Source organism: Amphiura filiformis, chromosome 17, assembly GCF_039555335.1.
Source record: "Amphiura filiformis chromosome 17, Afil_fr2py, whole genome shotgun sequence".
NCBI lineage: Eukaryota > Metazoa > Echinodermata > Ophiuroidea > Amphilepidida > Amphiuridae > Amphiura > Amphiura filiformis.
The window spans coordinates 53,804,921-53,830,973 of record NC_092644.1 but is presented as its reverse complement, the minus strand read 5'-3'; the positions used below and the strand labels follow the sequence as shown (position 1 = coordinate 53,830,973).

The window sequence follows — 26,053 nt, the reverse complement described above, 5'->3', positions numbered from 1 at the left end:
TGGAATATAATCAAAGATTCAACAAACCGCAATAAATATCAACTTAAAAAAAATGATTAAGAATGTTTTTTTAAGGTTTCTGAAATAGTGCTAAAAATATAATAGAAACGGTATGTGTGACAAATGTACATGCACACATGTGCAGCAGGTGTAAAGAGTACGTGCACATTTAAGCTTACCGATACCAACGGCATAATACACAGTGTCTGGCGATCTGGTTAATCTTTAATGGTTCTCTTGAGATCAGTTTTGATGCAGTGAGTCTTCAGTCTTCAGTGGTTTCCTCCTTATAGCAGCCATTCTGGCTAAACTAGGAGCGGTGATCGATGACCTTTTCATCCGGTGCGGTGGAAACTCAGGGTGCAAGACGATCAATAAAACGATGAACTCAAAAAGTGTGCCAAGAAGGTGTATATACAAAGTTGTGCTGGTGCTGGTGAGACGTGATGCTTAGAGACTTTTTAGGGTTGGTGGCGTCTGCATCTCCCTGATGGCTGGAAGAGCTGCCGTCTTGAACATCTCAGCTGATGGAACACTCACTGCTGAGATGGGTAGCTTGTTCCAAATGCGGACTGCTCTTGGGTAATATGAATACCCATAGACATCAACGTTGGAGGATGGCTGCTGGTAATTGAAACCGTGTTGGGTGCGACTTGCTCTAGTTGATATTTGGAGATATGATGGCAGCTGAATGTAGACCAAGTTAAACTGGATTTTGTAGAACATTGTGGCCTGGTTTAACATACGTCTGTGGTGAAGAGTGTCCCATTCCAGGGCTTGAACAAGTGGTGTGACTTTGGTAGTTCTGCGGTAGTCACAGTGCACAAAACGGGCAGCTTGACGCTGGACTTGTTCAATGCGATTTATGTCTGTTTTAGTGTAAGGATTCCACGCCTCGCTGCCATATTCAAGTTGAGGGCGAACCAAGGAGAGATATGCTCTTGTCTTTACTTCCTTACTACAAGGTGACAGGGTTCTCCTGAGCATACCTAGTGTACGACTGGCCTTGGCTGTGGTCTTCTTGCAGTGGGTAGTCCATGAAAGATCGTCAGATATAGTGACTCCCAAGTAGTCGTGCTCTTTGGCTCTGTGGAGAACTTCGCCCTGGATGTTATATTCATAAAGACTGGGCTTCTTCTTCAGAGTGATGGACATTGTAGCACATTTTCCTACATTAAAGCTCATAAGCCAGGTTTCAGCCCAGGTAGCAAGGGTGTTGAGATCATCTTGGAGGATTTTATGGTCAGCTGAGTTGGAGATCTCCCTGTATATGATGCTATCATCAGCGAAAAGCCGGATTTGAGATTTGAGCTGGTCACTAATGTCATTTATGTAAAGTAGAAAGAGCGCTGGTCCGAGGACCGACCCCTGCGGCACTCCTGACGTAACATCCTTCCAACTAGAGTGGCTCCCGTTCACAGATACAGCCTGCTTTCTGTCGTTGAGGAATGCTTGAATCCATCTCAATGTTGGACCAGAAATGCCATAGTGCTCTAGTTTCACAGCCAATCTACGGTGGGGCACTTTGTCAAATGCTTTACTAAAGTCAAGCAATATCAAATCTGTCTGACCACGATGGTTTAGAGTGGATGCCCAATCATGAGTGGAACAAATAAGTTGGGTGACAGTTGATAATTTTTCCCGAAAACCGTGTTGGTTGTCCAATAAGATCTTATTAATGGATAAGTGTTTGGCAATGTGACTAAGGACTACGTGTTCCATGATCTTGCAGGAAAGGCATGTGAGCGAGATGGGTCTATAATTCCGGGGTCACTCTTAGGTCCTTTTTTGTACAACGCTGTTACGAGTGCACTACTCCATTCTTCGGGCATGATGCCCAGGTTGTAGGATTGTTGAAACAGGAACTGCATAGCAGGGGCAATTTCAAAAGCAACTGTCTTAAGCAATCTTGCGGAATCTCATCAGGTCCGCAGAGCTTTATTCGCATTTAGACTAGCGAGCTGTTTGGCTACTCCCTCTGTACCAATGGTTAGGTTGCCAATAATTGGATATGGAGATGCGTTTTTGCATGGAATGTTGTTAAGATCCTCTGTATTGAAAACAGACTGGAATTGAGTGTTGAGTGCATCTGCTTTTTCAGAATCTGTGGTGCATAGCTTTCCTTCAGACTTAAGTGGTGGAATACCAGTGTTCTCTGTACGCATGAGCTTAACGTAGGACCAAAAGGTCTTGGGATTGTCCTTCAAGCTCTCACCAACAACTTCGTTGATGTAACGGTTGTGCGAGTTGCGCACCATTTTGGTGACACTGTTACGGTAATTTCTAAAGGTCACCCAATCATGCTGTTGTCTTGATCTTCTGGCCTTAATGTACAGCCGGTCACGTTTCCTCATTGCTCTTTTAATTTTGTAATCAATCCACGGTAGGTGACGACTGCCTTTGGTAGTCTTTGAAGGCACATGGTTATGCATTAAGGTAGTGAGTGCTTCCTTTATAATTGTCCAGTTAGAGTTCACTGAATTTAACTCAGGGTTAGAAGACAAAAACTCCTGAGTGAACTTCTTGGTGTCTTCTTTTAGCTGATCTTCATTAGCTTTCCTGAATAGAAACACCTTTCTGGGTGGTTTACACTGATGATGAGGTTTAGTGTTGATATAGCATAACACGATACAGTGATCTGAAATACCAGGCAGCACATCATGTTCACTGATGAGACTTGCATTGGAAGTTACAATTAAATCCAATGTCTTTCTTGAGAGTGGTCTAGTTATTTTCCTTACAAGCTGAGCTAAGGAATTATCAAGCAGGAATTGGAGAAATTTCTCATGGACGGCCTTGGTTCTGCTAACAGTAGCACGCCAATCATCCCAGTTTATGTCGCCAAAGTTGAAGTCTCCTCCTATCACCATGTTCACATGTTGACGGGATGTTTAGCAAGAAGATCATGGATTGTGCGATTCAGTTCTTCAACTGAAGCAAATTCAGTTTGACTGGGTGGTCTATAAAAACTGGCGAGGTACAATGATTTACTATTAGCAAAGTGTAAGTTTGCCCAGATAAGTTCACTGTTTGAGTCCAGCTCGGGCATTTCAGTTGCTATCAGGGTGTTTTTGAAAGCAAGGAAAACTCCTCCCCCATTTTTGTTCCTGTCTTTTCTAATGATGTTATAATTCTCAGGAAACAAAGAATAGGTTGCGATTGAACTGTCAATTTTGGATTCACATCCCATGATTACATCTGGGTCGTGGTGGCTAATGGAAGCTTGAAAAGCAGCTTGCTTGTTCTTGCCCTTGATTCCATTACAGTTTATTATCATAACTTTCACTTTGTGTTTCTTGTTTTTACGTTCATTACGAGGCTGGCGCAATGAGCCTTTAACGGGTGTGGAAGCACGTGGTTACCTGGATCCCCAAAAGAGATATCTAAATCACAGTCATCTGATAACATGCTGAAACTGTTTTCAATAGATACGCTTGCATTGTTGAAAAAGGAATTAGTGGAGCTTACGTTTGGCAGCCCACACTGGCAACATATCCATGATATGTTCTCTTTATTCAGGACATTATAGTACATGTGATCTGATACTCCTGCACAATCTTGGTGAAACCATGCATGACACTGATCACAAAAAATACCTATGCTGGTCACATCATCACTACAAATACCGCATAATGCTGAAGCATCATGATCTCTGTGACAAACCGTACATGGATCTGTGGAATCTAATTGAGTTGGTGTTGGTCCAGGGTTTAGTTCCACTTGACCACTTAACAGGATTACAAGCATCATGTGAGGTAATTTGGTAGAATTTGCGCAAGTGTAATTCCATACCTGTGGTTGGTGTTGTAATTTCTGACTTGACATAACATTTATTGCCATACTCCATTTGCTAGAATTGGCAACAAGCTGACTCTCAAGAAAGTCAGCTGACAGTGACAGGTTGGTATCAATACCAGTTACACTATAATTGTAACTACGATAGTTTTGATCATAAGTTTGGTTAACTTGATTGTAAAAGGATAGGCTGAGTGTGTACGTTGAGATACATGTTAAAACCAATTGAAAGAGCACTGTAAAGTGCACTGAATGACTGGATTTCTGTTGCTGAATAGAAGCCATCGCAGCTTCCACTTGCATGCTTGGTTACAATAGTCAACACTGCAACAGTTTGTTTACAACTCGGTGATATTTCCTCTTGTCTCGTTCATCATGGAAATGGGATAAGTAATAAAATTTTCATTACTCACAGACGTCATGGAAATAAACAGCAACTATATAAGATGAAAAGCTACAGTACAACAGTGTGTGTCCCTGAAAATTCCACCTGCTACTCCGTACTCCGTATGATGTAAACAGCGGTCGACCGGTCGTGGCCGGTGGGGGAATCCAGTGGGCAATATGGTGGTGACCTGGTTTGCAAGTCACTATGTTGGAAAATTAACAACCAAAATTGTACAAGTATGAGTTCTCCAAAATTCGAAATAAATAATGCAGATTGTGGACAAGGTCTCAAACATCCAATATCTAGCTGTGAAAATAGTGGAGAACCCAGGATGATGAAAATTGGCACAAGATTGAAAATCAAGACCAGGAGCAACCCGAAAAATCGACTGCACCGGATGAAGGTCAAAGGTCATTAAAATTGAGTATTAAAATTATTAATTCAGTAAGTAATTACAATGAATTAGAATAAGCTTACCCCGCAGTAAGCTTACTGTTGACTGTCATGTCACTGACAGTGACTGACAGTGACACTGTCACTGACATTGTCACTGAATATCGAATTAATGATGATGATAGCAGCATGGACTGATATTGCATTATTGGACTCTGTCATGTTTGACATTTGCTTAAAAAGTTACCTTTTTCAGAGTCATCATTGAGCAGCGACGTAGCTTGCGACACCATCACGGCGTCTTCATTCAGCGTAGATAGTGATGTATATTGTTTACAATCCTCTGGTCACAGTATGAGTATGAGCGAAAAATCAATGTTCCGCTGCCATACATCAAAGGACTTTCTGAGCAACTATCCTATGTTTTCTGTGACCACGGGGTCAACGCTTACCACAAACCGGTCAATACCATCAGATCTTTCCTAGTACATCCGAAGGACAAAACCACAAAACCAAACAAATGTGGTGTAATCTACAAAATCAGTTGCCCCGATTGTGACAGCACTTATGTTGGTGAGACAAGTAGATCTCTCGGCACCCGTTTCAAAGAACATACTAGAACCACCACCCCTCGAACAGCAGTCGGTGACCACAAAGCTGATCATATTACATGATCCAGTATTGAAGATGTGGAAGTTATCGGCAGGGAAGACCATTTTTGGAACAGGAAGATCAGGGAAGCCATAGAGATAAAGACACAAAAGCCCACGCTCAACAGGGATGCCAGATACGACCTGCCCGCCATCTACAATGATCTGCTGACACTTGACCACCCATCGGGTGGTCATGTGACCGGAGGATTGTAAACAATACATCACTACGCTGAATGAAGACGCCGTGATGGTGTCGCAAGCTACGTCGCTGCTCAATGATGACTCTGAAAAAGGTAACTTTTTAAGCAAATGATGATGATGTAAAATTGACAGTTAGTTAGAGTCATGACAGTAAGTAGTAAAGGTGAATTCAAATTTGCCATCAAACCGCATCATTTTATATATCAAATTAAAGCCCTTGAGTAAAGAAAGCCAAAACTGAAAACCGTTTTGTCATACTACTTTCCGTAGCAAAGTTCATCATCATCAGTCGGCTGCGGAGCGATCTTGGGCAAGCGAAACAATTTTGTTTGGCTGCAGCATCCCTTCAGTATCTCCCAGGAGGTGCGCGGCCGTCCCGGTTTCCTCTTCCCATGTGGTGGAATATAAAGCGCATATTCTTTCACAGGCTCGCCATCTTCAAGACGCAGTATATGGCGAGAAATTTGAGTTGATGAATCTTGACTCTGGCAACCAGTGGAGTGGTGTTGGTCAGGTTGTAGATGGTTTCATTTGGAATCCGATCCACACGCTTGATGTTTAACATGACTCTGTAGCAAGATGTTGCAAATGCATTGATCTTGTTTTCCATGTCCTTGGTAATTACCCGGGACCAGGGGTAGCGTTTTAAGGGGTCTTGGGGTCCAGGACTCCTTGATTTGGCAGGTCCCCGTGATTTGGACCCCTTAATTTTGTACGTCTGTGTAGAATTAGATGCCTGGACCCCTTTATTTGCCAATTTGGACCCCTGGACTCAGCAGGTCACCGCTAACCCTGCCCATGACTCGCACCCGTACAGAAAGACAGTAACACACGTTGTCTGAAACAGCTTGATTTTTGTTTCGATTGGCAGGGACAGGCTTCTCCAAAGGCGTTCCAGTTTCCAGAAAGCTGCCCAGGCTAGTGCTTTTCTTCTTTTTAGGTCTCCAAAGTTTAGGTAGCAAAGTTACATCTTGTCAAAGATTGACTTTCATCAAAAATATTTGTCATTCCTTTACTTATAAGGGTTTTTATTTTTACATGTAATAGCTGCCTTCTGCTCTGGTTAGGGTTAGGGTAACACTGTACTTCCACAAGGCCACTATAACATGTAAGAATAAAAAACCCTAAACATGCTAAAGTATTAAGGGGGTACTACACCCCTGTGGTAAATTCGTGACTATTTTTGCATTCTAGCGGTACCTCTTTTCTTATCATAAATATCGAACCGCTTGTCTTGGGTCACTGAAATTCCAGTGTAGTAATTGGATTCCTTGCCCCTATAATATACATAACCTTTGTTACCATTGTGTTATTAGTTTTTGAGAAAAATGCAAAAATATACACTAATTTATCGAGGGGTGTAGTACCCCTTTAAAAGAAACACCAAATATTCAGCCAACATTTAATGCATAAAGCTGCAGAATGGATTAATGAAAATCTATTTTTATTTTTATTATTGTATTTTTATTTTTGTGATTTTTAATTTCTCTTTTCTGGATTTGGAGTGACCTGTGACCCTGGACCTAAAACCAAGTGCTGCAACCGGGTCTAGGTTTGTAACTGGTGTTCACTTCAGAATTTATGTAGAAATGTGTTCAAAAAGAATATATTTTTAGATCTTAAGAAATAGATAAAAACAATTATGTACATGTAGGTCCTGTTTTCAATTTCCTAATGCCATGGTATTTGACTGTGGGACTAAGTGGACTTTCAAATCCTTGAATACTGATTAAAAACACCAAGTTACTCGAGAACTACTCTAGCTTCGAATTTGTACAAGATAGTTACACATTCGATGCTTGAGTGCTTTGCTATCGTTTTTCAGTCGGACAGCGGTGCAATTTTTTTGCACTGGAGGTTATTTATTCTGTTAATGCTGAAATTTGGATGAAAGTTATTTCGATGAGTTGAGCAAGATTTGCTTATTTTGGACACTCTAAACTTTTGCTGAAGTGTAATTTTAGCAACATTTTTTATGCAATCGCCTGTTGTGATTGGCTGTGTTTACTTCTGAACTTCCATTGCTTTACACGGTGTCATGCTTCAGCGAATCCGACTAGATTTTGAATGCAATGTCTCTAGCCTAGAATGAGAAGCTATAGGTGAGCAAATTCTTGGCTAACCATTAGGATCCTTCTTAAGACCTACACCCATCGAATGTGTGTCATCTGCCCTCATGTTTTATATGTTTGGAATCTGTATTGCCTATTCTGAAGGAATGATTGCCATGTAAACAAACCATCCCTTGGCCCAAATGGACATGGTGTCAGTACCCTGTTTTCGATGGGTGACTGTAGGAACCCATGGATTCGATCCATGTACTTAAGACCCACCTCTTTCCCACTGTGTAGCTCTTTCTTTTTATTGTCTTATTTTCTTTTAATAGTCCTTTGCCCTAGACTATACATGTACATGTAAGTCTTGTTGTTTATGTTTAAAAATAGAATTCTGTTATCAAAAATTAGCAATTCAAAATGATTTTTATCTGTTCTGAAGAGGTGTTCATGCTATTTATAATAATTTGGGCATCAATGATAAAAAGCTTTTATTGTTTAGTGTTTACATTTATGAAAAATATGAAACATCACAAATGTGACATGTTTCTGGTTTTGTTAGAGTGGGACACATATTTACTTACAGACTTTGTGTATTGTTGTGTGTTTTTTTTCTCAGTCATGAGTGCAAGAAATCTATTAGTTCTGTATGGCAGTCAAACTGGCACAGCACAAGATGTAGCTGAAAGAATAGGAAGAGAAGCAAAGAGAAGATATTTCACTACCAAAGTCCTGGACTTGGACTCATATTCAATTGTAAGCTAAGTTGCATGTGCATTCTGAATTTGCACTTAGATTTTCTGTGAGCTGTTAGAATTTGCTTATATTTTTCAGTGAGCTGCCAGATTTAACATTTTTTTGTGTCAAGAATCATGCCATTATTTAACGCGAGGCTAGAAATTAGGTACGAAATCCAAGATTTGATTCTTGTTGAGATTCACCTGAGTAAACTTACAAGAATCCAGGTAGATTATGTAAAATGGAAGAGAAACAAAGGATTCTCATAAATTCTCTATAAAGATTTTTTTACAAAAGATTCTCATAAATTCTTTATTATTTTTAAAATGAACTTCTGCTAGTGTGTAGTAAAATGACACTTGTATATAATGCAGCATTAGATTTTTGCTTTGGCTAAAAATTGCCAAGCAAATTTTTCAAAGTAAACCAAACCCTGACAGTATTTGTACCTGTTAGAGCATTTAGGCCTATATAATTGCACAGAATAGTTTATTATTTATATACATGTGCAATTCATACATTGTATATTAATTTTTCATTCAACAGTCTGATTTAATAAATGAGGAGCTAGCTGTGATAGTTTGCGCAACAACAGGTCAAGGTGATGAACCTGACAATATGAAGGTAAAATATCATCCAGGGCTTTCTGCTGCCTCATTGGGCTAGCTATTCCAATTGAAATCCATGCCCATATGGGAGATATAACATTAATCTCCCACACAGGGGGTGTATATTTCAAATGGAGTAACCCATTCGGTAACCCCATTTGAAATTCACACTACATTTTGTACCTGTGTGAGAGATTTAGGTCATGTCTTCGATAGGGGGTGTATAGATTTGAATTAGATTAGCCATTTATCTCATATATTTTGTGTAATAAGATGAAGTGATGCATTAGATCATTCTCTGTTTTAATGGGCATAAAATTATAGTGTGGGACAAAAGTTGTCAAGTTTCTAATTACTTTATATCTGATTTTTAATTGAATTTATTAGATCCATTGCAATTTGAAAACAAGGTTTTGAAAGCTGGAAATGATAGGAATGGACTTTCACATTTTGAAGAAGCAAAGGGTTCAATTGAATACTTGTATCAATGTCTTTTAAATTACCATTTTGCTACACTCAAATCAGATTACGTTGAGTTTAGAAAAGATTTTGGAGCATTTTAGAGCATGGTCCAATTTCATCACATAAAGTTTTCAGCTTTGTTAAATAACATTTACCCCACTCCCCATTTATATAGACCCACCACACCAAATGCAAAGTTATTCATATTGAAATGACTTTAACTTTTTATATGCATTTGTTAAATACCGTAACCACCCGGGTATAAGCCCACCTTCAGCTATAAGCCCACCCCCTATTTTTCACAACATTTTGGGAACAAGGGTGCACTCAGGTACAAGCCCAGTACTAAATTTTGGCCAAGTTCTTAAATCAAATCAATGCTTTGCTCTCATATTTAAGAATGAATATAAAAAACATCAGTTGATAATTAACATTCCCCACTTAAAATTGTAAGAAATTGACATAGATGATAAAAATTACTGGTACATTGGGCATATACAAATAGGGGTGATTGTTCTTATTTTTAAATTCAAGCACTAGCCCTTCCCCGGTTATAAGCCCACCCCCATTTTTGAAGTAAAATCTGCCATCAAGGGGGGTGGGCTTATACCCGAGTGGTTACGGTACTCATACATGATATCTAATGTTTTGTAGTTCATGTTAAAACACAAGTGATGTACATGTTACATCCAATGTTTGATCATATGTAGATGATAATGTGTATAATATTTTCTCCATCTTGTATCTTAGATGTTCTGGAGATTCATAATGAGGAAGAATTTACCAGGCAACTCCCTGTCTAAGATGAAATTTGCTGTTCTTGGATTAGGAGATTCATCATACCAGAAGTAAGAAACATAAAATGAACTTTTATGTGTTAAATTTTGTTGTTGTAATCAGAGATGTCCCTATAAGTTTCAGAGCAGCCGGCTTTCTGCTTTGGCAGTTGTCTATAATTCATTCATTTTTGTATGGTTAAGGGGTCTGAAATGAGCGTTTAGAGCGTTTTGACAGTATTTTTTATGGGACATGAGAGCACCACAGACGTATCGAATTGCATTCTGAATACGAATAATGTCTTTCTGATATCAAATAATTTTTGAAAATCACGATATAATACAAATTTTATGACAAATTATAAAAATTTGATATTTTTCAAATTGTTGATATATAACAGTCCTCGAAGTAAATTTTATAAATCTAATGATATATTCTTAACGTGTATACATGTAGCTGGGAGGAAAAGCCGACGATCAATTGAAAATTTTGACCTTTCATATTAAAGATATGGATTTTTTCCCAAAAAGACCTAATTTTTTTGGTGTTTTGGGAAAAAATCCATATCTTCAATAATGAAAGGTCAAAATTTTCAATTGATCGTCGGCATTTCATCCCACCTACATACACGTTAAGTATAAATCATCAGATTTATAAAGTTTACTTCGAGTACTGTTAAATATAAAAAATATCAATTTTAATGATTTGCCATAAAATGTGTATTACATTGCTAATTTCAAAAATCAAAATTGTTTGATATCAGAAGGACATTCTTCGTATTCAGAATGCGATTTGATATGTCTGATGTACTCTAATGTCCCACAATAAATACTGTCCAAACGTTCACACCCCTTCCCTTAAGTAAATCCAGTTTATCATTTTCATTTTTCTAGGTTTAACTTTATAGCCAAGAAGCTATACAGGCGACTTCTGCAACTAGGTGCTTCAAGTCTGACTCCTGTTGGCCTTGCTGATGACCAGCATGATTTAGGGTAAGAATTATCTTCATGGTTGAAAATGTTGGCATTATACAGCACAGCTCTTTTCAGATCCACCAGTTCTACAGTAAACAAGGGCTTGTGTATTTTGATGGCCCTTTCCAGAGAGCCACCATGCTGACAAAAGCTAAACAATAACATACCAACAGTAATGTCAAACTTGATGGTGCTTTCTCTCTCATTGATGCCAATTTACCATAGCATTCAAAGCTCTTTACCCCCTTCTACACAAGACTAAAGGGAAGTTGGAAACCAATAAGCAATTGTAAGCCATTACAAACAGTAATTTGTTACTTTCTTTGTGTTTCACTGATTTCAATCAGAACTTCTATAACTTTATATTTTAACATTTTCTTTAGCTTCTATTATTTTGTATTTGTATGCTTGTAGCCCTGATGCAGTAGTGGATCCATGGTTGGTGTCTTTCTGGGAGCAGGTACTAGCCGTACATCCCATACCACCAGGAAAGCAAACCATTAGTGCTGATATATGGTAAGCTTTTATCATACAGGTAAATTAAGTAATTCATGGCCAAAGCCAAACTCGAACATTCTTGTTGTTTCCATGCCGCGTACTAAGCGTGTACGCAATGTAAGGCGCATGTATGCTTTCTCAGTGTTCGAAATATGCCTCAAAAAGTTACCGGCCAGCCGGGTCGGCAACTAGATGCCAGTCAGAAAAGTTACCGGCCATGCCAAAAAGTTACAGGCCAATGGCCGGCTGACTGGCCCTATTTCGAACGCTGTGCTTTCTTCTGTACTGTGCTATCTGTGTGTGTGTTTATCGCGGAGTCACTAGCATTTATAATGTTTGAGCTTGGCCAAGAATGATTTAATTTACATGTAGTATGATACTCTATCACTGAAGAATGTCATTGATATGTGTGATAAGATCAAGATGAATGAATAGCAATTGAGGAGATATGAGTGAGATATAAATTTAGGAGGTACATCGCCAATACATCCAGTGGCCAGATAAATTATTAGTTCTTAATGTAGTAAATCTAAAGAAAAATGGTTAAGTAATGGTATTAAATAAAAGAACAAGAACTTGTGTGATATTAACATGGGTCCAAATGTTATATTCTTTCATGCATGATAAACCCAATACCAGTGCAATGACATTTTTCTGTAGGTAATTCAAACTCATGCTAGTTGTATTGATACCCATTGTCAAATAAATTGGTTTTGTTATTCTGCAGTCCCCCTCCTAGATACAATGTTCAGATCCACAACTCAAGTACTACCAATCAGTACCAACACCCTTCAATTCCACGATTAGGGGAGAGTGAACAAAGAGACAAGCATCCATCAAAGATGTGTCCATTCTATGCAAGATTAGTGTCTAACAAGAGGGTTACGGCAGCGGATCATTTCCAAGATGTTCGACTTATGCAATTTGACATTGCTGGCTCTGGTATAAGGTATGTCTGTTCTTTCTTTCTGTTGTAAAGTTCATTAAACAATTAAGTGCAATCTGTTTGGCCTGGAAACAGTGGTGTTAAAAATATGATGCAGTATTAAAATTATTGTTTGAAAATGATGTCTGACTTTGTGGATCTGATTATAGAATAATTAAAATAGTACGCCTAAAATTGACTATACCATTTTCCACCCTAATGTGGCAGTGACATCAAATTTAAAGCTTTGAGGCAGCTGTTTTTCGTGCACGTATCTATGCAGAGTCTTTAAGTGTGCTTGTGTGTGAGTGAATACTAGCGATTTGCAGCTGTGCCCAATGAAATTTGCACTGACATCACTGCCACATCAGGGTGGAAAATGGTATAACAATATGGGAAATCTCTCTATATTGGATTATCATATATGGGATCAAAATAGCATGAGTGTTTGCATCTATAGTGCTAAAAGAACAGTAGAATTGCATGCAAGCTTGAACTTAAAATTGTTTGCTATCACATGGTAAAACAATTCAGGAGTATACTATTTCTACTATATGAAACATGCAGATATGGTGGGGTCTCACATATCTGGTCTAATCCAAAGTATGTATCCCACGTACTATCAAAGACAGAGACAACCTTTTCTTCATGATTGTGCAAAAAGGGGCAATATGATCTTAGTGAATTTGTAGAATTCAACAGTTCTGGACAAGACCATGCCACCATTAAATCATCCCTTGATTCCCATTGGCTAAAACACATTGCCTGTAAAACTGAAGCTCATAAAGCTAGCTTTTTCATCTGGATTTTGCCATTTTAGAATCAGCTTCCCCATGCAGCTAGGCAAGTTAAATCCTTTTCTTTTGTCTCACATATCATTTTTTTGGAATATCATTTTGCATCAAATTCTGTTCCTTCCAACAAATGCACCTGGTGCCCAGTTTGCAGTAAATTTTAGGCTAATATAATTTCCCTCCCTGTTGGATAAATTTGGGATGGCATTAGAGGTGATAAGCATCTGTTCAACCTAGCCTTTTTTTGTGTCCCATTCTTTTATTTTAAACTTGCTATAATTATATTCTAAAACTAGTGATATATAACTTACATGCACCAGGCATTTCATTTCAGGAGAGTACTGTATTGATGTATGTTTGTTTAAATGCACTGTTTGTGAGCCTTGTCATTGAAAAACTTTTTTTGTGGATTTATAACTTTTTGGCTGCAGTTATGCCCCTGGTGATGTGGTAATGATACAGCCCTGCAATCCGTCTGATACAGTCGATTCATTTCTACAACTCTTAGGTCTTGATCCAGATCAAGAATTTACACTGGAACCAAATGACCCAGGTAGGACATACAACAACATTGTCCTATTTTGTCCAGATATGAAGATTTGAATTTCTTTTTCTAGCTCTGCTGAGTCAGCAGGTAAAATCTTGGCAACTTATAGGCCAAAAAAAAAAAAAGTCTGTCTCAGACACATTTGGTAACAAAGCTAAGTGATATGCTTTTTTTTAAATTCATGAACAGCCACATAGTAATATACCGTACATACACAATGAATAGTTTTGTTTATCTCTTTTGCAATCATGGTGAAATGTGTACAAAAAATAACAACCAAACTGCAAAAAAAGACCAAATTGGATTGTGATACAATACTGAAAATATCAAAATAGGTGAAAAAAAAAGAATTTTACGGCCAACGGGTAGCGCCAAGCGCTAATTGGAGTTCACTTAGCAATGCGCGCAGGAGTATGAGCCAGACTTTCTTGGCCTAATTGGAGTTGAAAAAAAAAGCTTCAAACATTACAATGCAATGAAGGAAAGCAAAAAGGTATGTTTATAATTTATAATGAAAAAATGGTTGTAATTTTAGTCTAAGGGTGTATGTGACCATCCACTACAAATGGGCTGTAATGTTGGCAGAGTTAGTTTTTGAGATATGGTCAATTGAAACTCACTAAAATAATAGAAAATAAAGAATTTCCCGACCCATTTACTGATTTTTTTCTACCTTGCAAATAAGTAATAGGGACATTGTAATATAAAGATTATTATAAGGACAATTTGCATGACCAATATACAAAAGGTGAAAATGTTGACATTAAAGCCCATTTGTGGGGGAGGGTCACATATAGTTTAGCATGCTTTTTTCTACGCTAAATTTAATATGTATGGTACATTTTGATGGACTTAAAATTTTAAAATATTGAATAAACTTGATGACACAATTTTTGCACACCTGTTGAAAAATGCAAACAAGATGCCAGAATATGTGCTACTCTTTAGAGTATAAAAGAAGTAGAATATTTTGTAAAAGTCGTATGAAAACAGTAATCTTATAGGTCACCTGTGGGAAGATTTAGACTTGCATATGCAAAGCCATTTTCAACAGCACACTAATCATATGGGGATGCTAACTTTGAAGAGAGTTGTAGATGGCTGGTATAAACAAATGTCATCTGTTCCTGTGGAGGCTGCTATAGTCTGTCCAAATAACTTAGACACCGGTTTTTAGGATATATTTCAAAAGTTTTCACTTTGGCAAAAAGTCATGAAAGAAAAGTTGCTAAACACGGTCAGACCTAACAGAAATTATTAGTAAAGCGATGAAAAAATATTCTTCCTTGTCTACTTTTATTCAATTTTGACCGATTTACAGCAAGATATCTGGGTCCAGCCGAATATTCCTAATGACTTGAAACTTTTGATGGGATAATCTATTTACAGTAAGGGGTGTTTGAACATGCATATTGATCAGTGATGCCACCCTTTTTCTTTGATCCTTTTACCAATTCACAATAATGGCGGTCTACTCAAATGCATTCAACAAAAGCACGTTTGCAATCTACCGCGAGAGGTCGTCTCACACGCATAACAAATACACTACGATGAAATAGGTTTATGACAATATTTGATTGAATGGACTGCACTGTGCCATGATTTCGTGAAGGACACCGGTTCAAATCCTTTGTTTGGAGCCAATCAATAATTTCATGCACAACCTCTATAACTCAAAAGATGTCACAGTTGGTGCATTATAACGATAGGGCAAGTTACTATGTGTCTGGAGTGTATTGTGAATTATACTCCTCACCAATAACATCAGAACATTCATAGAGCATACAATTTGTATTTTCTTGGAATTAGAAAATGCAAAAGCATGCACAGAACAAGATTCAAATACCGTGCCGAATTGTTGTAATTGGTTGAGGGACACCTGGGATCACTAAGTTAATGCACTAAGAATAAATATGCCAATTAGAAACACTGTCTGCATTTTATGAACTGAATTATATTTTTGATTTTTATAAAATGTTTTTGGTGAGGAGTATAATTAATTTACTATTCATCCATTCACTATCCAAAATCACAATACCTACAAATCTGTATAATGAGACCTTCCAAAATAATGGTACCCAACTTCTACCGGATTATTTTTAAAGTGTTGAGAAAAACCTTCCAATTTCAATGGAATTTCTGGTAAACTCTCACTCAATGCTTTGGAAACACAAAAATCCTGTTAGGTCTCAGCGAATGTTAACACCTTTCTTTCATGACTTTCTTTGAAAGTGGATATTTTTTCAAATAAGTAACAAAAACTGGGTGTCTAAGTTAATTGGACAGACAATAGTCCTTATTTTGCTTCACATACATCTATACCAAAACATATCTTTGTTGATGATTTGGTCTTGCTTGTTGTTTTCAGATATAGCTTTACCTTTATCATGGCATATCCCACGGCCATGTTCTATGCATCACCTAGCAACACATTACCTTGACATCAATGCCATACCTAGGAGGTACTTCTTTGAATTATTTGCATTTTTTGCTCAAGATGAACTACAGAGGGACAAATTCAGGGAATTTGCATCAGCTGAAGGACAGGTATGGTGTATTCTGAGTCTTACAGACATTTGGCTATTCCAGTTGAAATCCATATACCCCCTATGGAAACATGACCTTAATCTCCTACACAGGGGGTATAGGTTGTGTAGATTTCAAATGGAGTCATCCATTCTGGTAACCCCATTTGATATACACACTCCTGATTAAGGCCATGTCTTCCATATGGGGTGTATGGCCCGGGTGTATGGATTGCAACTGGAAGAGCCCATTTGATGCAGTGTTTTTGCATAACACTGCATTTAGTGAAATTCAGAGATTTTGCTTGCCAAATGTTGTTTTGTGGTGACCCTATACATATTTTAAAAGGTTTGAGGAAATGCAGTTTTTTATCATGTCAAATGGATTTCATTGCCATTTACCGCCTTCTAAGGCCCCCTGTCGGCATCACAATTGTAATTATAGTGTATATGCAATAAACCAACCGGAACGGTATAACAATTGAAACGACAGCCATGCTGGAGGACAGTTCTAAGATAATTTAAGATTGACTGATGGACAGGTCTCTAGATCGATTCCACAACCATTCATACCTATCACACGTTTTATTGTATTATCATGCGAATTTTCCCGTGGTACCTTATGGAGGACAGAATTTTATTTAAATGAGGATGACTCTGTTATGAGTGACGTCATATTGCATACCCTCTATACCTCAGTTTTATTGAGATTGTAACTCCATAATTTAGACTATCATCTTTTCTACATCAGAAGAAGGTTGCAACAGTTCAATGTTCTTATTAACGTCAGTGACATCAGCATCATGCTCATCACGAGAAGGGCAAATTGATGATATGTGGATCTTCGCATGAGTTTGCTTTAATCTGAGCATTTTTGATTAAATGTTCTAGATCATGAATAATGTCCTAACTTTTATCTGCAATGTCATTACTTCCCGCATGTACAGTGATGTTGCTGTAAAGTGTTAGCTTGGGATCTTCCATCTAAGCCCCTTCCAGATCTGCTCTCAGTGCTCCACTCATACATTCAACTGTGGCATGGGGAGGAAGAAGGTTTATCAGTAACAACTGATTGGGCTTATCTTCTGGGTTTGTTTCAGCAAGTGGAGTTGTTGTAGCATCCTTCTTGGATAGTCTGTCCATTAAATCATTGATTTGATGTTTCATTTAAGTGTTTTCAGTTGTGAGTAGCTCATATTTGTCACTCATCAGCTTTTGATTATCTTTGAAATTTGCATCAATTTGTTGCAGGGATGTTATTGTTTCGGTAAGTTTCTTTGCATCTGTGTTAGTGTTTGACTTGCATTTTGGGCAAACCAGGAGATTTTTGTACTGAGTCATTTTTTGAGCCTGATATATGTGAAATGGTATTCTTTGCATTGCAACATGTGTGTTTTGTGGGAGGACTAGATGATGTTCCGTATTATATTTGGTGGTTCCATGACCTGTCTCCAAGTCCTATGCGTGACTGCGTGTATCATCATTAGGTTTGTTAGGTCTGTGATTTTCGTTGATGTTGATGGTACTCTAAAGTTCCCATACTGGTTGTTTTTTGAGGAGGACCATTGTGGTATAGAGGAGGTAGGAACCATGAAGAAATCATGAACAGGATTATTTGTGGTATCATGATTGAGAGCCTCATGGGTGATCCTTAACATGGCCTTTGTTCCATTCCATGCGACTCACCCTTACCATAAATGAAGGCCTTCAGTTAGCTGTTTGAAAGCCTTCACTGAACAGGTAATTTAGCCTTCAGATAGTAGCTGTTAGTTAGCATGTACTAAGCCTTCAAAATGATGAATTATGTAAATTAGGTACAGCTAGTGACAGCCTTCACTAGCTGTTCAATAATAGCCTTCACTAGCTGTTCAATAATAGCCTTCACTAGCTGTTCAATAATAACCTTCACTAGCTGTTCAATAATAGCCTTCACTAGCTGTTTGATGATTATAGCCTTCACTTAGCATGTACTAAGCCTGCAAAATGATGAATTGTGTAAATTAGGTACAGCTAGTGACAGCCTTCACTAGCTGTTCAATAATAGCCTTCACTAGCTGTTCAATAATAGCCTTCACTAGCTGTTCAATAATAGCCTTCACTAGCTGTTCAATAATAGCCTGCACTAGCTGTTTGATGATTATAGCCTTCACTATGTACTAAGCCTGCAAAATTTAAGCTTAACTATACTTACATTATCCATGATGCGGCATATATTATTGCACACAAAGATAACTACATGCATTGCATATGATATTGTAAAAAGTCCTAAATGTAAAAAGTGAAAAACAAGGCCTATAAATAAAGCTGGAAACATATCCAAAGGATTAAGATTCCATCTGCATTCATCCACACCCGTTCAAAATGGCAGTTATAAATATATTCCCATCATGCACCTATTTGACCCTTGGGTCAACCACTGAGGAAGTGAAGGCTAGTGAAGGCTATAACTGGCTAACAGCTATAAGCCAAGTTCAAAAATCAAACAGCTATAGCTAAACTAGCTGTTCAAAAATGTGAAGGCTAAATTATAGCTGTTCAAAAATGTGAAGGCTCAATTATAGCTGTTCCAAGCATGTAGCAGCTAAGCTACTGGCTGTTCAAACTTACAACTGCTGAGTATAAGGCTTAATTAGCTGTTCACTTTGGTAAGGGCAGCCTGTGCTTCAGAAAAGTAATTTCAGCTGCATTATAACATGGAAATATGATTTGTTTTCTCCCTATTCCAGAAAATGCAGCACTATTTTGGGGGATTAAAAAATATCCTGTTTTGCTAAATGAAACATTGCTAAATCCTAATCCTTTAGTTAGTTCTAACTTATAATAAAAGTCACTTGTTCATCTGTGGCATATCTGGGGTGGATTTCACTTATTTACACCACATTGTAAGTTCTTCAACACATCAAGTTCAAACCCATAATAAATCTATGGAAGAGAACATAATTAGTTTGGACTTTTGATAAGTTCAAGTACATACGACACCTTGTAAATGTTGAAATCCATTCACCCCTGCTAGTACAACAGCCATTAAATAAGTGTTGTAAAACAATGTTACAAGTTTGGCACACTGGATTTCAATAATAGAATTTACTATGATTTTCCTTTTTTCTAGCAAGAGTTATATTCTTACTGCAATCGTCCCAGGAGGACCACCCTAGAGGTGCTGCAGGATTTTCCTGATGTCAGTTCTCGTATTCCATTCCATTATCTATTTGATTTGATACCACCAATACAACCTAGGGCATTCTCTATTGCATCATCACTGAAGGTAAGACAAAATCTTATACTAGTACATTTAATTAGCCTGCTAACTGCTTAGAATTAAACTAAGCTGGCAATGGTTTATATAGCCAGCCTTTGGGAAGCCAGATATTTTCAAAGATATAAGACCCAATGAGAACTGACCCAATGAATGAGAACCGACATGGAGGGCAAAATAGTGTACAGGCTGAGTCAAAAAGAAGTAAACCCAAGTTTGAGGGGCTGTAACTCAAGATCTGTAAGGAATCTGCCAAAAATGAAAATACCACTAGAAAGAGCAGATTCTACACGTCTAAATAAAAAACGAATTGTTGTAATTGCTCACAGGAAACTCAAGTTATACTCATTTGAATGCATCCACCCATTTTTGTAGCTGCACACGGTTTCACTTCCCAAGTAGGGGCCTATCTATTATATTGATTGGTAAGTAGCGATATTCAAATGCAAATAAAGTTCTGTGGCAGGTGTGGTTTCGATCAATAATTCCTACATGTTAAAGGGTTCTTTTCAATATGAATTTTACCTCACTGCACTACATTATAATAAAACGACAAATGACAACATGGCACCACAATTTACCGCACGGGAGCGCACGTTTCTGTCGATGAAGTATCATGAAACTAAGAGTCTCACTGAAGTTCAGCGTCTTTTTGGTCTCCAATTTCCTACAGCTAACCGGCTTTCATGTAAGGGAGTAGTATATAAGAATGTGAACAAGCTCGATGTGCATGGGACACTAAGGAACAGACGGCCGGAAGCTTCAGGCAGACCACGAACTGCTAGATCACAAGTGAACATTGCTAGAGTTAGACATGCGTTACAGCAAGACCAAAGATCAGCTCAATCCTTTACCCAACATTCCCCAATCAAGCTTCTGCCGGATCGTTCGTAAAGACTTGAATTGGTATCCCTACAAACTATAATACCGTCATGGACTTTGTTGAAAAGTAATTAAAAGCAAAAGTTGTCTTTTCAACAATAAAGCCTGCTAGCACTTTGCTGATTCGTCGACATTGAAATGGATGAAAATCAATCAGCCGTGTGCAGCTACAAAAATTAGTGGTTGTATTCAAATGAGTATAACTTTAGTTTGCTGTGAACAATTGCAATAATTCCTTTTTTATTTAGATGTGTAGAATTTACTCTTTCCAGTGGTATTTTTATTTTTAGCAGATTCCTTGCAGATCTCGAGTTACAGCCCCTCAAACATGAGTTTACTTCTTTTTGACTCAGCCTGTACATCCAAATTATTTTGCCACATGTCCAGTAAAGTTTGATGTGTGTGCTTGTTTGTGTTGTCCGAGTAGACTGCGTTACTTTTGCCAATAACATGGGCTAAGTGTTCTTGCACGCAAACCTTCGTAACAATTTTAAAGCCTGAGAAATTATTGTTCGATATTGGGCTTTTGCTGATAAATACCTGAGGTACACTATTTTAGTCTCCATGAGTGACAAACCAATATGGTAGATTTGCCACAATGATATGCATGGGGCGATTCTGAGTTAGAACTCTTTGAGTATAACATGCTTATGTGAATTTACACGAGCTAAGGAAAAAAATGATAGGCTCCATCTTCATCCAGGCCCACTGAAATATACATGTCATATTTTCACAATGAAATTGTCATAAGGATACTTTGATTTTGCCACAAAAATGGCTAAGAAAAGCTTTCGACATAGAATGTCAGTAACCTTCTGTTGTACTTTATTCATTTCTCTTCACAGGCTCATCCTGACCAAATTCAAGTACTTATGGCTGTTGTTAGGTATAAAACTAAACTAGTGAAACCAAGAGAAGGTTTATGTTCCAACTGGCTTGCTAATCAACACCCACATAAAGGTAAGGGAAGCTGCAATACTTTTCTCACTTTAATTTCTTCTGGCACTGTTACCAACACTGTTTCCACTGTTCTTCTGCAAGTTGTTTTTGATATTTGAAATCTTTTGTTTCCTTCTGATCAATATATCATTTAAATCATGGCAACTTGATGTTGATTGATTCCATGAAAACTTAAAACTTGTTAGTTAGGCTTGTTAGTATTGATTTTACCATAACAGTGCCATTACACATCAAACTATTCAACTTTCATTTACAATGTGCTCTAATTGCAGAAGATGTCCGTGTTCCAATCTGGGTGAAAAAGGGCACAATTTCCTTTCCAAAGAATGAGTCTACCCCAGTTATATTGGTGGGCCCAGGCACTGGCCTAGCTCCATTTAGAAGTTATATTAAAGAAAGGACATCTAACAATATTGGCGGTAAGTACTTGCAAGGGTATTGGCAATTTCCTCATATGTAGCACATCTCAAGAACTACTTGTCAAGCTGTGAATGAATATCCTAGTACCAGAAGGGGCTGCAGTGATTTTCTCAGACGTAATACCAATTTCAATGAACACAGCTTTCAACAGCTGTAATCGATCCAACCGCGATCCTATTTCACATATTTCAAACTACAATGCAAACACATGACCTTGGATACAGTACTAACCAATCACGAGTTCGTTGGTATGGTTGAATTCACTTCCATGTTATGCACACACAGTCGCACACGCTGGCGTACATCAAGCAGTGTACGCCAAAAATTGTTACGCTATGTTCATTCAATTGAAATTTCCTGATAGACTACCTTCAAATCACTTTAAAAGTGTCACTTTAATCACAAATTTGTTGTATGAAATCTAATTGTGGAAATTGCTTGATTTTGCACATTGTTTCTGATACCATCAGACTATCACTATCAGACTACTGACCTGCTGAGCTGATCATGAAACTTGAAGATGGCTAAGAATCTTTTTGATAGCCCAGCCCCATACGTGAGATAAATTCTGTCACATTCCCCCTTTGTTGTTAAGTGATGGTTACTCTACTCTTTCCGGATGACTAGCCCAGTGGGTCAGTTGGTGATAGTATGATGGTATCAGACGCAATGTATCAAGATGCAAAATCAAGTAAATTCCCATATTAGATTTCATTACTGTCAATGACTGAATGACTGGGAACATTCACTAAAGTTTTTATCAGAGAAGAACGGCACTTGTTTACATTTTGCGAGCGTGCAGAGTGTATACACAGAAGTGGGGTTCTGATTGGCTAAATCAATCGTCTGAAAATTATAGCAACAGACCGATAATCCGATTGGCCAATTGTGTGTCAAATCTTTTGTCGGCGCAGATCGGCGCCCTTGAAGTGAAAACAAAGTTCTGCGTATGTCGCTCATTAACAGGGCGCTCGCGTCAATCTGAGCAAAGGACTGCCATTCATCTCTGAAACCCAGTGTAGCTTTCACTATGATGCCAATTTAATGTTATCTTATGCATGCTTTGTTTTCGTTGCATAGGTTGTACTTTATTCTTTGGATGCCGTAGCAAAGACAAAGACTTCTTTTGTGAAGATGAATGGAAACCTTTGATAAGCAGGAATCTTCTTCAACTCTACACAGCTTTCTCAAGAGATCAGGTTTGTTTACTCAGATATCATAGTTTTGGAAGATAACTCAAGGAATAGGGTTGGGTTTTTCGGTTAGGATTAGGCATCACTTTGCAGCTATTAAAGAATAAGAATCACAATCCTCAATCTTTAAGTTGAATTTAGTTGGCATTGTGTAATGAATCATGCATAATAATGTGTAATCATGGATCGGATCCAGAACATTACCATGCATGGATTGCACCTAAGGCACACCTACATAACACAGAATATAAATCCCTGATATCATATCACTTCAAGCCAGGAACCTAACAAAATGGACATGCTGTGATCCAGTATGTTGCTTAATATAGCTATACTTTATTCTGCTTATAATTGGTGTAAACAATTTTGTTTTTTTTACTGCACGAGGTAATGAAGTCCCAATATACGCTCGCAGAAATTCACATAAGGGCACGGCAGTCACGCATTGTGAAAACCGCAACTGGCGTAGGTCCTGCACTCAACTGCGTGCATGTCATTGTAATGATTCTATATCAATCCATGATGTTATGAGCAGCTATGAGTCTTTGCCAATTATAAGCCAAACAAAGTATAGAAATCTCAAGGATCACTTACAGAAAGAAGCAAAAAAGAATAGATTGCGAAGCTTTCACATTTGTGATGTGATGAAGGGAAAGAAGGAGTCTAATGTTGTTAATATTGATTTGAGTTATTGCAAAACAAGAAACTCAAATTCATTTACTTCTTATTGTTTTCAAGAACTGATAAATCAATAACTTGGTAACCAAAAGTTCAATTTGCATGGGGTTTTGTATCAAAATGTAGATTTTTTTGAAGGGCTAGTAACTATTTTTGACATGAGACTCATTTCCCTTGTCACAATTTTAGTGCAGGCAGCATGTTGATTCAAGAATTTGATATCCCATATCTAATATTTGCATTGATTTTCTCCATGGTTTATATATTGCAGGAGGATAAGGTGTATGTCCAGCATCGTATCAGGGAAAACAGTGCCTACTTATGGGACTTGGTGGAGAAACAGAAAGCATGGTTTTTCATTGCAGGGTAAGAACCACATTGGGCTATCCCAGATGAAATACATACACACCCTATTGAAGACATGGTCTTAATCTCCCACACAGGACTCAAATGGAGCCACCAATACTGGTAACCCCGTTTACAATTCACACTCCTTGTGTGGGAGATTAAGCTCATGCCTTCCATAGGGCTTGTATGGATTTCAACTGGAATAAGCCACTATAAGGTGTACATGTATACTACTGTTGTGTAGGGATGACACTGTTTATCAATGAACTTGGGAACTTTTTCGCTGATGTAGCGCACATGCTGCACAAGCATGAAGCGGGGTGCGGGGTTCTGATTGGTTAGTTGAATTGTGTTATAAAACATGTACATCTCACTCGCTGAACAAGCCCATTGGTATATCATATGACTAAGTTTGTTTTCTGCAATGAACAGGAACATGTGTCGAAGAGTGTATAACTTCCATGGTAGACATCGTTACAGCATGAGTCATCCCAATATAGATTATTACATAAATAAATAAATAAATAAATTTTGGATTTATAAAGCGCCATTCTCCAGATCTTAGAGGACTCAAAGCGCTGTAATTTTGCTGCAATGGTGAATCATCACAATCACGTCGCATCAACTAGGCCAGTTGGTCTGGGTGCAAAGAGTACACTCAGAAATTCTTAACTTTGCTGGGTGCACAAAGGAGGTTGAAATGATTATAATCAGTATTTGAACATGTAACCTGATAATTATAAAGCATTTTGAGACACCAGATTGTGTTTTTATTACAAATAAAAGCTGTGAATTACAAAAAAAAACCCCACAAGATGCTTTGTTGATAAGGGAAACCCCATTTGATATAGTTTATCTTTTTTACCCCCATACATTTTCCTTCAGGAATGCCAAGCAAATGCCAACTGATGTGAGAGATGCCCTCAAGACAGTGATACAGATGGAAGGAAAACATACTGAAGATGAGATCGAAGAATATGTCAGAACTCTTGAAAGAACTCGTAGATTTCAAACTGAAACATGGTCATGATGTTCTGATGAGGATGAGATCATAATGTCATAACCAATATGGTCATCCACAACCACATGTGGTCATCATGTGATTATATGATAACCACATGATCATCATGTGATTATATGATGACCACATTAGTCATGTGATACTGATGACCACACAGTCATGATCATGCCATATGAAATTATTTTTAAGTTCTAAATTATGCATTAATTTTGTTTTATGCTAAACAGTAAAAAAATGCCAAGCTATACCAAAGAGAAACTATTTTAGAACTACAGGGTGTCCCAGAATGATCTGTACCGGGAAAGATGGAATTTTTTAGGTATGAAGGGCATGTTGAATGGTCATATTGTTTTGCATTTTAAGTTGTACATATACTTAGCTTTCTCAGATTTTTAGATTTTAAAATTGGGCGTTTCTAGTAGAAGTTATAGAAGATTATGTAAAAAAGGTGAATTCTAAGTTTTGACAACGCAACCTATTTTGAAAATCTGTAACATTACTAACCGTTCAGCACAAAGTTATTTGGAAAAAGTTATGCAGGTATTTTAGTTGTGCCCTGTTCATATTTTCACTAAATAGCCGATATCTATCTATTATTTATGACGTTACGAAGCAATCATTATTTGGAATTAAGGATTTGTGGCCTAATCCTATTCTCTCTTTGGCAGTAGTTTTAAATATAGTTATTGTGGTGTGAGGTCCATGTCATTTGAAATGCTTGCAGAGATCGAACTGGTTGTGGTACAGAAAAGACGGCCCCTCAATTTACTGTACAGCAGCGTGGATTTCTTTCAAAAACTTACTGGCAAACCGGCAGCTATGTTGAGACGCAAAGAAGATTCATTAGACGATAGAGTATAAGAAGGTTGACGAGCACGGAACTGTCAGGAATCGGCAGAGTGAAGTTTCAGGTGCTCGTAAGACTGTAAGAACTACAGCGAACATTGCAGTTGTCCGGCAAGC

At 37.9% G+C, this 26,053-nt stretch overlaps 1 protein-coding gene across 2 annotated transcripts; it reads left to right on the top strand.

Annotated features, from left to right (window-relative positions):
* The first annotated feature begins 145 nt into the window (after nt 1-145).
* Nucleotides 146-25,457, top strand: LOC140137978 (NADPH-dependent diflavin oxidoreductase 1-like). Of its 2 annotated transcripts, none has more exons than XM_072159804.1 (15): nt 146-257; nt 8,104-8,240; nt 8,769-8,846; nt 10,043-10,140; nt 10,963-11,061; nt 11,458-11,559; nt 12,269-12,490; nt 13,692-13,813; nt 16,176-16,354; nt 19,442-19,597; nt 21,316-21,430; nt 21,703-21,849; nt 22,931-23,049; nt 23,993-24,087; nt 24,955-25,457. In XM_072159804.1, exons 2-15 carry the CDS (start codon nt 8,106-8,108, stop codon nt 25,097-25,099), a joined length of 1,812 nt encoding a protein of 603 aa, XP_072015905.1. In that variant the 5' UTR covers nt 146-257; nt 8,104-8,105; the 3' UTR covers nt 25,100-25,457. The 2 variants fall into 2 exon arrangements, with proteins under 2 accessions (XP_072015905.1, XP_072015906.1); XM_072159805.1 differs by lacking the exon at nt 146-257 and adding an exon at nt 4,605-4,627.
* The last annotated feature ends 596 nt before the right edge of the window (nt 25,458-26,053 follow it).